The sequence below is a fragment of the Rana temporaria genome, chromosome 3 (assembly GCF_905171775.1).
Source record: "Rana temporaria chromosome 3, aRanTem1.1, whole genome shotgun sequence".
Taxonomy (NCBI): Eukaryota; Metazoa; Chordata; class Amphibia; order Anura; family Ranidae; genus Rana; species Rana temporaria.
In genome coordinates, this window is record NC_053491.1 from 349402972 (window position 1) to 349415493 (window position 12522).

A 12522-nucleotide genomic window follows, 5' to 3' on the forward strand; every position below is an offset into this window, starting at 1 on the left:
AACGTATATCCCTACAGGGTGATACAGGGGGTATAATAATGTGCCATCGTCCTGGTAATGTATAGATTTTGACTGAAGACTAAAGTTGTGGACTTTAAAGGCACATGGTAGATATATTAAGAGACTAGATAATTTATTTTATAGAAATGTCATAAAAAACATTTACAAATATAAAATCAAAGAAATTAGATCAATAACTGGTCCACAGAGGTTATCACAGTCATAATACAGTTGTATCATAGAGGACTCAAATAAGAGTATAATCAATAATTAGCTGTACGATGTGTAACCAGGCGGCGGGTCCAGAGCAAAAGGAGGGCTCGCGCTACATGTTACGCGTTAAAAACAACGCTTCCTCAGGAGCATAGACATATGGATATGGTTAACCGTGTTGGAGGTCGACAACAGTCGGTCTTTTTTTACCCTAAAAATGGTTGTGGTTTAAGAACCGTGTCCGGTTAGGGAGATGTTATCATAAATATAGAATGATGGTGGCATTTAGCAGGGCAGTCATGTGCTGGTAAGCAACAAATCAACCAACAGGGAACGCAGGGCTGGTCACGTAGCAATAGCTGTATTAATAAGGCAAAACAGCAGTAATAAAGGAGGGTATGTGTGCGCATGTGTGTATATATACTGATGATGTCAGTAGGGCAGAGATGAGTGTCTGTAGTTTTTAATTGTATTATTAAAAAAAATATATATTTTTTATTTTTAGGAGCCCTGTTAGGGGGTATTGGAGAAATATCAGGTGTTTAAACAGGGGGAATCTGCGCTTCACATGGTGATTAGGGTGTACCCAGGCACACCTGGCACACCCTGTGCACACACCTATGTTTAAGATAGTGATACCAATAAGATAACCTTACAGGTTACAGGTTATTTTTCCACTTTCCTCAACTACTCTTGGTCTGTGGTCTCCTTTACAAAGCAGTCTTCCACAGATACAGGCAAGTTTTATAGGGAGGGGCTACTCTTGAATGGAAATGCATTGTGTGCATAAACTTGACAGAATTGGGATATTATTGGATATGTACTTCATAAACTGCTCCAGGACAAACATTCTGGAACAATGTGATTATGTACCAATCAGTGAGTCTAAAGACGAGACTTAAGCACAGGTAAAAAGTTTAGGGCTTTACATATTATTTGTCATCAACACTAGCAATGAAATAATTGAAGGCCCGAAGCAGATATTTATTTGCCAGAGAATCCAGTAGGCACATGTGGAAAATTCCAGAGTGATTTCAAGTTAGGAAAGAAAAACAGGCTTTATTATAAAAAAATTGGCATAGGCTCAGAGTTCTGATTGACAGGTGTGAGTTCAGCAGATGTGACAACAACCTCAGGGCAGCTTACTACACATCACTTCTGCACCAAGTGTCTTTGAAGAGCTCACTAAGCGTGAAAGGAACGCTTCTGTACTGTGTTTATGGTGACAGCAGATGGGCCTAATGTGTGTGACAAATACAGTCTGAAGCCATTTTGGTCTCTTAAAGCAGACATATCACTTCTGGACTGGCCATGGTGCCATTTTGTACCAGCATTACTATTAGAGAGGAAGGGAAGGAAGAAAAGAGGGGGGTAGGGATGGTAGGAAGGAAGATGGGAGTGAGGGGGTATGTAATAAAGGAAGGAAGGAAGGAAGGAAGGAAGAGAGAGGGGGAAGGGAAGGAAGGTAGGTAGGATAGAAGCAGAGAGGAAGTAAAGGTAGGTAAGAAAAAAAGAGGGAGGAAAGGTAGGAAGGAAGGAGAGAGGAAGGAAAGGTAGGAAGAAAGGAGAGAGGGAGGAAAGGAAGGAAGGAAAGAGAGAGGGAGCAAAGGTAGGAAGGAAGGAGAGAGGGAGGAAAAGAAAGAAAGGAAGGAAGGAGAGAGGGAGGAAAGGTAGGAAGGAAGGCGAGAGGGAGGAAGGGTAGGAAAGAAGGAGAGAGGGAGGAAAGGTAAGAAGGAGAGAGGGAGGAAAAGAAAGAAAGGAAGGAGATAGGGAGGAAAGGTAGGAAGGAAGGCGAGAGGGAGGAAGGGTAGGAAAGAAGGAGAGAGGGAGGAAAGGTAGGAAGGAAGGAGAGAGGGAGTAAAGGTAGGAAGGAAGGAGAGAGGGAGGAAAGGTAGGAAGGAAAGAGAGAGGGAGGAAAAGAAGGAAGAAAGGAAAGAAAGAGGGAGGAAATGAAGGAAGGAGAGAGGGAGAAAAGGAAGAAAGGAAGGAGAGAGGGAGGAAAGGAAGGAAGGAGGGAGAGATGGAGGAAAGGAAGGAAGGAGAGAGGGAGGAAAGGTAGGAAGGAAAGAAAGAGAAAAGGAGGAAAAGTAGGAAGGAAGGAGAGAGGGAGGAAAGGTAGGAAGGAAGGAGAGAGGGAGGAAAGGTAGGAAGGAAGGAGAGAGGGAGGAAAGGTAGGAAGGAAGGAGAGAGGGAAGAAAGGTAGGAAGGAAGGAGAGAGGGAGGAAAGGAAGGAAGGAAATAGGGAGTAAAGGAAGGAAGGAAAGAGGGAGGAAAAGAAGGAAGGAAGGAGAGAGGGAGGAAAGGAAGGAGAGAAGGAGGAAAAGTAGGAAGGAAGGAGAGAGGGAGGAAAGGTAGGAAGGAAGGAGAGAGGGAGGAAAGGTAGGAAGGAAGGAAGAAAAAAGAAAGAAAGAGAGGTAGATAAGGAAGCAAGGCAGAGAAGGAAAGTGGGATATAGTGAAAATATGAATGAAGAGAAGTAGAATGGGAGGTGTGAGGGTGGGAAAGAAGGAAGGACATCATGTCCCTTATAATGAACAATTATGGCTGCAAATGTGTTTCTTCTTTTTGTTTTCTATAAAACAGAGTTAACATTATATTAATATGTAACATAAGAAAATGATTCCGGACAGCTGCACTTCCAAAAATCCTTTTATTGAAGCTTCATATGACAAGTGGTTGACAGATGGAGCAGGGGACAAAAAGGTAGACACATTTCGCGCAAATGTTAGCGCGACTAAGCGCTAACATTTGTGAGATACACGTCTACCTTTTTGTCCCCTGCTCCATCTGTCAACCACTTGTCATATGAAGCTTCAATAAAAGGATTTTTGGAAGTGCAGCCGTCCGGAATCATTTTCTTATGTTACACAGCATGCGAGCTGGGCTAGCACCTGACTAGTGTGTGTGGAGATTAACCAGAGACTCACTCACCTGGAGCGGATTTTCTTGTTTCATAATATTAATATGGTGAGACAAGTACTAAATTTACATTTTGAGGAAAATCATTATACAGTATATCACCTTTATTAATAATTTCTCACCAGAGAAATAGGGGCTATTTACTAAAAGCAAATAGACTGTGCACTTTGCAATGTGCAGTTGCACTCTGCAAGAGCAGTTGCTCCAGAGCTTAATTGCCAGATTCACTTTGCAAATAATACACAATCACGTGCAAGGGGGAAAAAAACAGCATTTTTGCTTGCACATGATTTGATGATAAAAGTCAGCAGAGCCTCTGCTCATTTACTAAGCTCTGGAGCAACTGCTCTTTGCCTTTAGTAAATCAACCCCATAGAGTCCGGTGCTGACTATCTGAAAATGCTAGCTGCCTGGCTAAGGTTATCCTCCAAATTCAATACTTTCTGTACCACAGACCTGGACCAAGCATTTAGAAAATGACAGAGCAAAAGTCCTGATCAGTATGACAGACAGAAAAGGGTTATTCTGGCTGGTTGAGATGAATTATTACATTTGGCTTTTAGCCATATTAATTATGCCCCAGTGTCTATTTCTCAATGATACCATTCGTTTAGCAACTATGGGAATTCACTAGCTTATAGGCTTTTTGCTGATTCACGGCGTTGCTTCTTAGTGTTTCTGGTTAGAAAGATAAGGCCTGACCTGCCTTCTAAGATTCTCCACTAATATATGTTCACTGATATGTCACCAAACTGCTTGTTTTCTAGCAGAAAATACAAGGGCTGAGTTTTGAGCTCTATATCACTCATAGACATTCATGACTACTTTGTGAAAATGCTAATTTCCCTGCTGCTGAGGAGGGCAGCCAACTTGTGTCTTAGGCCTCGTACACACGACCAGTTTCCTCGGCAGAATCCATCAAGAAACTTGGTGGGAGAGCTTTTTTGCAGAGAAAACTGGTCGTGTGTACGAGGCCTTAGGCTTTTTACAATTTTTGGATGCACAGTTTAATATCCAAGCATAATGCCGCGTACACACCATCACTTTATGTGATGAAAAAAAATGACGTTTTTAAAAACGTCACTTTAAATGACCGTGTGTGGGGGAAAACGTCGTTTTATGTCTTCTAAAAAACGACCAAAAAAAATTGAAGCATGCTTCAATTTTATGTGTCGTTTTTCAAAACGTCAACTTTTACTTCACAGAAATTGACCATGTGTAGCAAAAACGTCGTTTAAAACGACGTTTTTTCATCCGCGCATGCCCAGAAGGTACTTATGAAGCGAGCTTCAATGGAAAAACGTGGTGAACGTAACCTCGCTTTGCTAGAACATTGTGAGAAAAACGATGGTGTGTAGGCAACTTCGTCTTTAAAAATTGAAGTTTCAAAAACGTCGTTTTTTACTTCACAGAAAATGTCGTTTTTTTTCATCACATAAAGTGATGGTGTGTATGCGGCATTAAAGCATGAGTTCTATAGCTCCAACCATTATTCTTAAATGCATGCTTTTTCTTCTTCTTATAATTGTGTTGCAAACAGAGAAGTGTAAGAACCATGCATATTAAAATGTCAGTGTTGTACCTGAAAGTGTAAATCTAAAACTAGGAGCAAAAGTGTAATAGAGAAGTTTTGAGAATGACACAAATATACATTTTCACAAAGTCTGCAGCTTTAGTGTTTTTAGATCTTTTTATCAAATCTTACTGAAGTATACTTTCAAGCATTTCATAAGTGTCAATGGCTTTTATTGACAATTACATTAAAGTGATACTAAAGGTTCCTTTTTTATTTTCTTTAAATAACAAACATGTTATACTTACCTCCACTGTGCAGCTCGTTTTGCACAGAGTGGCCCCGAACATCCTTTTCTGGGGTCCCTTGGTGGCTCTCGCGGCTCCTCCCCGCTAACCTCCTTGGAGAAGCGCTCTCCCGAGGGGGTTACCTTGCGGACGCACTCCTGAGTTATACACTTGACATCCATAGACGCCGAGTGTATGACTCAGCCCCCCCCACCGGCGCCCGCATCATTGGAGTTGATTGACAGCAGCGGGAGCCAATGGCTGCGTTGCTATCAATCTATCCAATCAAAGCAGGGACACCGTGGAGAGGAGGATGGCAGGGATGCGCTGAGGAGACAAACAGGCTCAGGTAAGTAAAACGGGGGGGGGCCAGTGATTGCCAGGTATTATTTCACCTTAATGCATAGGATGCATTAAGGTGGAAAAACACAAACCTTTACAACCCCTTTAAGTTTATGCTAAAAGTCAATATTTGCAGTGTTAACTCTTCTTTTTCAAGACATCTGTTATTCACCCTGGCATGCTATCAACCAAGTTCTGGACCACATCTTGACTGATTGCATAATCAATACTTGGATTTTTTCAGAATTTGTGGGATTCTTTTTGTTCACCCGCCTCTTGAGGACTGACCACAAGTTCTCAGTATGATTAAGACCCGGTTCACACTGGGGCGACTCATCAGGCGACGCAGCCGCCTGACAAGTCGCGTCCCATTCTAGTGAATAGAACTGTTCTAATAGGAGCGACGCAAGTCGCTCCGACTTAGAAAAAGGTTCCTGTACTACTTCGGGGGCGACTCGGGGCGACCTGCATTGACTACTATACAGAAATCATTTTGAAAGTCGCCTTAGATGTCGTCTTCATGTCGCCTGGCCGAGTCGCCTGGCCGAGTCGCCCCCGAAGTCGTGCCTCCCCTGTGTGAACCGGCTCTAAGTGTAACTTTGAAATTAATTGCAATTCATCTGATCACTCTCCATAACATTTTGGAGTATATGCAAATTGCCATGATAAAAACCGAGGCAGCAGACTTTGTAAAAATTTATATTTGTGTCATTCTCACGGCTGTATACTGCAGCTTTTCAGTCCTTATGGTGTGATGGCTGCATTCATTTTCTCTGTTCAGATATTTTTTCTCTTATTCCTGGCAATTACATATTTCCTATTCTAGGATTACAACACACACTCCGTACTGCATCCATCAAGGAACAGTGTTGTCACAGGACATACAGAACACCTGCCCTCATGTTATGGAGATGAGGAGAGGCAGAGGTGTTCCATAGTCCTAACATATTTCCTGTCCTAGGGTGACAACACCACTCACTATATTGTAACTATGGAGGAGCAGTCATGTCACCATAAGACAGGAGATATTTTAAGACTACAGAACACCCTGCCCTTCCCTCTATGGTCCACAGACTGTGAACTGGGAACAATTCTAGCTAATATGTACAGCAAAGACAGAATACACAGGAAGTTATCAAACTTTTTCTATTCAGTCAAATATTATTTTTAGATATATTTTAAACAACAAAAAAAGTAGTAATGAGAGATCACCATTTTTTTTTTTTTTTTAGACTCTTATGCTTCAGAAAGCCACTGAAGATCTGGAAAAAGAGTACACAGAAGCGGAAGCGGAGAAAGCCCGAACCCTTTCAGAGAAAGTTCCACCCTTACAGTGTGGAGGCCTGAACCTTCAGCAGTTACAGGTAATTAATACAATGCTACTCAACACCTTGCTGATTTCATAGTTGCTTTTATTTTATTGCAGTCTGCAAATTGACCACTTTTATTTAGAATACGTGAATCTGTGGGCAGGCTATAGACATTCAAATGTTTACATAATTTAGGCAGTAACCAAGCTTAAATATCCATCTTTCTGACCATGTTTTATTTTACGGCCATATTTAGGGTGTACCATGAAACATGGTCAGAAACTACAACTACCCACCTTCAAACTGCCCCCCCCCCTCCATTTACGGAATCAATGGGTTTCTTCTTCACACAGGCTTGTCAAATTTGAATTTGGCTCCACCCACACATCTGTGTCATTTTTTGGCAGAGATCTGTGAACAAAAAGACTACGGGCCAGATTCACAAAGAGATACGACGGTGTATCTACAGATACACCATCGTATCTCTGACGTAAACTGGTCCTATCTATGCGCCTGATTCATAGAATCAGTTACGCATAGATAGGGCTAGATCCGACAGTGTTACAATGTGTTACACTGTCGGATCTTTTTTTCAATTTAAAAATGGCGCCGGGGGCGTTCCCGCTGATTTACGATAAATAATATGTAAATCAGCGAGATACGCAAATTCACGAACGTACGCGGACCCGACGCAGTCTTCTTACGACGTTTCCGTAGCGGCGTACCCGTCGTATACTTACCCCTGCTTTCATCAGGCGCAGCCAATGTTAAGTATAGCCGACGTTCCCGCGTCGAATTTAAATTTTTTAACGTCGTTTGCGTAAGTCGTTCTCGAATACGGACGGACGTCGTTTACGTAAGCGTCGCAACCACTGATGTCCTAGCGACGTCAGTGGGAGCAATGCACGCCGGGAAATTTCGCGGACGGCGCCTGCGCATTTAAATCGGCGCGGGAACGCGCCTGATTTAAATAGTACACTCCCCTAGCCGCGGAATTTGAATTCCGCCGGGGGATTTAGGATCCGCCGTCGCAAGTTTGGAGGTAAGTTGTTTGTGAATTAGCCACTTGCCTCCTAAACTTGCGGGAGCGGATCTTAATTCACGTAGAACGAGCGGATCTATAGATCCGCTGCGCTATGTGAATCTGGCCCTACAAGTGTAATTTTCCACCGTGACAGAGGGATTTATAGATATCAATGGAGCACAGATGCAGTGATATTACTTCACTTGTAGTCCATCAATACTTCCTCCAGTTCCCTAATTGAAGGTCTGTACTTTGGTAGAGCTGAATGAATAGTATGCAGGAGCCAGGGCACTGCTTTTTTGCAAAAGGTGAAATTAGCCTCTAAGATAAGGCCTTGCTGATATCTGTAGCTGCAGGCACTGTGAAGCAATTCATCCTCAAAGTTTTTACACATTTATAGAAGAAACATACAAGTCCTTCAAACATTTATCTACTGGAGGCAGATCCGAAATAAAGTTTGCTAACATAATTCAGTTTCTAAACAAAATTTTCAACTAAACCTGAGTAACTTGCCTTAAAGTGGAAATAAGGTCCACGTTTTAACTTTTATCTGCAGGTAATACCACTTACCTGTAGGTACAGTGAATATCTCCTAAACTTGCACTGTATAGGTGATATTCACATGGGATGCAGCCAGTGATGTCACAAGCTCTAAAGGGAAGGCTGCTCAGGGGCGGACTGGCAACTCATGGGGCCCCCGGGCAATAGAAGACTATGGGGCCCCTGGGCTTACAGATGGCCACCACGCCAGGAGGCAGTGCAGAGGCGGGGCAGCTAAAATCTCTGGATTTTCACATCAGAAGCATGTTGGTTTCAGACATATCAGGGACAGATGTAAAAAAAAACATAGATTTTTACATACTGTCCCTGGTTTTACTGGGCCTGGCAACCCTGATGGGGCCCCCTAGTGACATGGGGCCCTCGGGCAGTGCCCGAGTGACTCAATGGTCAGTCCACCCCTGGCTGCTGGTGAAGTCATCACAGCCCCAGCCATTCACACAGCAGGCAAACCCAGAAGGAAGACCGGGTGAAGGTGGAAGCACCGGGGAGCCGTGACAGCGCTGAACTGGAGAGTTCCTTGTACAGGCAAGTCTGGCATAATGTGCTAGTACATTATGACTTAGGCCTCGTACACACGACCGAGAATCTCGTCGTAAAAGAAACGTAGTTTTCCTCGATGAGGTTCTTGTCAGGCTTGATGAGAATCTTGTCAAGCTTTCCTTGCATACACACTGTCAAGACAAAATCTCGTCGTTCTCAAAGGCGGTGACTTTCAACACGTACGACGGCACTATAAAGGGGAAGTTCGATTCCACTGGCGCCACCCTTGGGGCTGCTTTTGCTTATCTCGTGTTACCGCGTGTTAGTAAAAGTTTGGTGAGAGATGATTCACGCTTTTCAGTCTGTTACAGCATGACGAATGTGTTATCTCCATTACGAACGCTACTTTTACCGAAGGTGCGCTCCCGTCTCATACTTTATTCTGAGCATGCGCGGGTTTCTAAACCAGCCCGACGAGGAAATTGAGACTCCGGACGAGAAAAAGAGAGCATGTTCTCTTTTTTTCTCGTTGGATCCACGATTTCTCAACGAAAAACATACACACGACGAAAACAGTCGTGTGTACGGCCTTAGACCTCCAGGGGGGGGGGGGGGGACATTTTTTAAAATTTTTTGTGGCAGTTTACTACCGCTTTAAATTCTCTCTTGGCTTGTTCACTGGGTTATCCTCAATAAACGTACTTACACATCCAGCGAATCCAGTTTTGTCATGATGTAATTCACTGCTTTACCACTGCACACCTGGTCCTGCGCTGCCATCATTTTTATCTATGTCTTTGGGAGCTGCCTATCTTTTCTGAGTCTTTTCAGGCAACCCTCTGATGACAAGCATGCACTGAAATAGATCAGGGGGAGCTGTAAAAAACAGAAAGTGACACCCACCCCCCTGATGACATGCAGCGATGCATGCGCTGTAGAGTACCCTGCCTCCTCATGGGAGGTACAGTATGATGTCAATGACCCAGAAGGCTCCGGGCAACTGAGATTTCATTCTCACCTAGGCGAATATCCTGGAAATGCTAAAAGATGTAAAAAAAAAAGTCTGATTGTGTGAGAGGAGGGGGGTAGGAATTAAATGACAAAATGTGGGTGGGAAGGGTGAAGGTCCACTCTAATTACTAAGTTTATTTTATTTCTCTCTCTAGCAATTGTGCCATAAACTTCATAAACAGATCGATGCTGTAGATGAAGAACGCTATGACATTGAAGTAAAAGTCAAAAAGAATGATTTCGATGTAAGTCAGCATATATATTTTTATATGTTAAAGTGTTTGGTCAAAAAATTGTGAAACATCTCTTCAGTACATAGAAATTTCCAAGCATTAAAAATGCTGCAAGCACAGAAAATACCTGACAGAAATCCAGGGAACTCAAGTGACAATGCTACATCACCCCCACTGAAATGTAAAGCATGCCAAATTCTTCATTGTTGGACTACAGAACACCTCCCCATTATGATGTTATGTAGATAAGGGGGGAGGGGGAGGGTTACCACCTTTTCCCATATGGCCAGAGTGAAGTTGAAATTCTCTCAAAGCTGATCTTTCAAGTTATTCTTTTCAGATATGTAAGGAGCTAGGAAGTTATTCATCTTGCCAGGAACCGCACAAAACTGAAAAACGTGTTTTTGGATGGAGTTAGCTAATAAATAATAGACAAAGATATGTGCATAGCATAGGAGTGCGCAAACCCTAATCACTCTATACATTGCTGACTACAGTCGGCGGCTATGCCCGCCGCTGTATCACGGGAGCGCGCCCGCAAGAGCTTTCCACCATGCTCGCTCGCTCGCATGAAGGTGGAAAGCTCTTGCGGAGAGGGAGCCATGACAGCCACCGAGGGACCCCAGAAGACGTGGATCGGGAGGTAAGTATAACATGTTTGTTATTTTATTTACAAAAAAATATATTTTCTTTAGTGTCGCTTTAACAGTGTCAGAAGCCACCCGAACTCTAACTTTACATGTTGTCTCCCAGCTCCTAAAAATACCGGGTACATACCAGTGTTAAATTGCAGAGGCATGTAAGGCTGCTTTCACACTGAGGCGTGCAGCCGCGGTAACGGCTACAAATAGCGTGGCTATACTGTCGTATTTACCGCTATATTCGGGCGCTAGCGGTGAGGTTTTAACCCCTCGCTAGCGGCCGAAAAAGGGTTAATACCGCGGTATTACCGTGCTTTCCCATTGATTTCAATTGGAAGGCGCGGTGAACACACCGCTCCTATACCGCGGTAAAGATGCGGCTAGCAGGACTTTTGGTGCGCTCCTGCTAGCGCACCGCTTCAATGTGAAAGCCTTCGGGCTTTCACATTGAACACTACAGGGCATGATTTTTCATGCGGTATAGCAGCGCTATTTTTAGCGCTGTACCACATGAAAAATGCCCCAGTGTGCAAGGGGCCTTACTGAAAAAACAATGTAAACAACCACAAGGCAGTAGTTATGCATACTAAGGAGCAGGGCAACAGTGAGGAAGATGATGTAGTTCAGAAGCATTGACTGTCTGACCTGAAATGTCCTCCAACGTATGACACTAAGCCGAAGAGCTAAGAAAGAGCAAATATATATAAAAATAAATAAAAATACAAGTTTAGGATCAAATATGCAGATTTGTGCATCTCTAATGCCGCGTACACACGATAATTTTTCGGCATGAAAAAAAAGAAGTTTTTCGGCATGTAGAAAAAACGAAGTTTTTCCAACTTCATCATTAAAACGAAGTTGCCCACGCACGGTCGTTTAAAAAAAAATGCTCTAGCAAAGCGCAGTGACGTACAACACGTACGACGGCACTATAAAGGGGAAGTTCCATGCGGATGACGCCACCCTTTAGGCTGCTTTAGCTGATTCCGTGTTAGTAAAACACGATTCAAGCTTTTCTGTCTGTTACAGCGTGATGAATGTGCTTACTCCATTATGAACGGTAGTTTTACCAGAACGAGCGCTCCCGTCTCATAACTTGCTTCTGAGCATGCACAGGTTTTTAACGTCGTTTTAGCCCACACACGATCATTTTTTACAACCCGAAAAACGTCATTGTTTAAAACGTCGTTAAAAAATGCAGCATGTTCGAGAACGTTTTTTGTCGTTTTTCAGAACCCGAAAAATGATGTGAAGACCACACACGATCATTTTAAATTACATTTTTTTAAAACGACGTTTTTTTAATGCCAAAAAATGATCGTGTGTAGGCGCCATAACATTTAGGCTTCCCTAGAATTTATATTTCAGTTCTTGGTGAATAAAGGTGCATTAAATTACTCTCTGGATTTTTACATCTCTCAAGGACACCACTGGAGAGTTATACCTGCTGGGATTGTTAGTGCTGCCTCCCCACTACTGGCCTTTTATAGGCAAGCTTGAGCTTGTCTCGCTCCTCCTGCTGCATTCTCTGTAATGTATTACAAATGATCAAAGGATTAAATATTTATTTCCTAATTTCATAGATCAGTGGTTTAAACCAGAAGATTTTTGACCTTAAGGGAAAATTCAAGCGTCCCAACCTGCGCAGAGTGCGTATCTCAGCCGATGCCATGCTTAAGGCCCTCCTTGGATCCACAACTAAGGTTTCCCTAGACCTGAGGGCTAACCTGAAGTCAGTGAAGAAGGAAGATGAAAAGGTTAGTAGTTTTCAGCTAACATAGTCATGCTATATTACACCATCTATGAAAGTGTGGGCTTATAAAAACTTAAACTAGGGGAAATGGAGATTATGGCCCAGATTCTCAAAGGGCTTACGACGGCGTAACGCCATGTACGCCGTCGTAAGTCCTAATCTGGGCCGTCGTATCTATGCGACTGATTCTTAGAATCAGTTACGCATAGATAACCATTAGATCCGACAGGCGTAA

General features: G+C 43.1%; 1 protein-coding gene across 1 annotated transcript in view; it reads left to right on the plus strand.

Annotated features, from left to right (window-relative positions):
• Positions 1 to 12522, plus strand: part of LOC120932635 (troponin I, slow skeletal muscle-like) — a 53810-nt gene that overhangs the window by 12263 nt on the left and 29025 nt on the right. The window contains exons 5-7 of the mRNA XM_040345158.1: positions 6507 to 6638; positions 9816 to 9905; positions 12118 to 12291. Coding sequence (XP_040201092.1) covers positions 6507 to 6638; positions 9816 to 9905; positions 12118 to 12291 — 396 coding nt within the window. The remainder of the gene's footprint in view (positions 1 to 6506; positions 6639 to 9815; positions 9906 to 12117; positions 12292 to 12522) is intronic.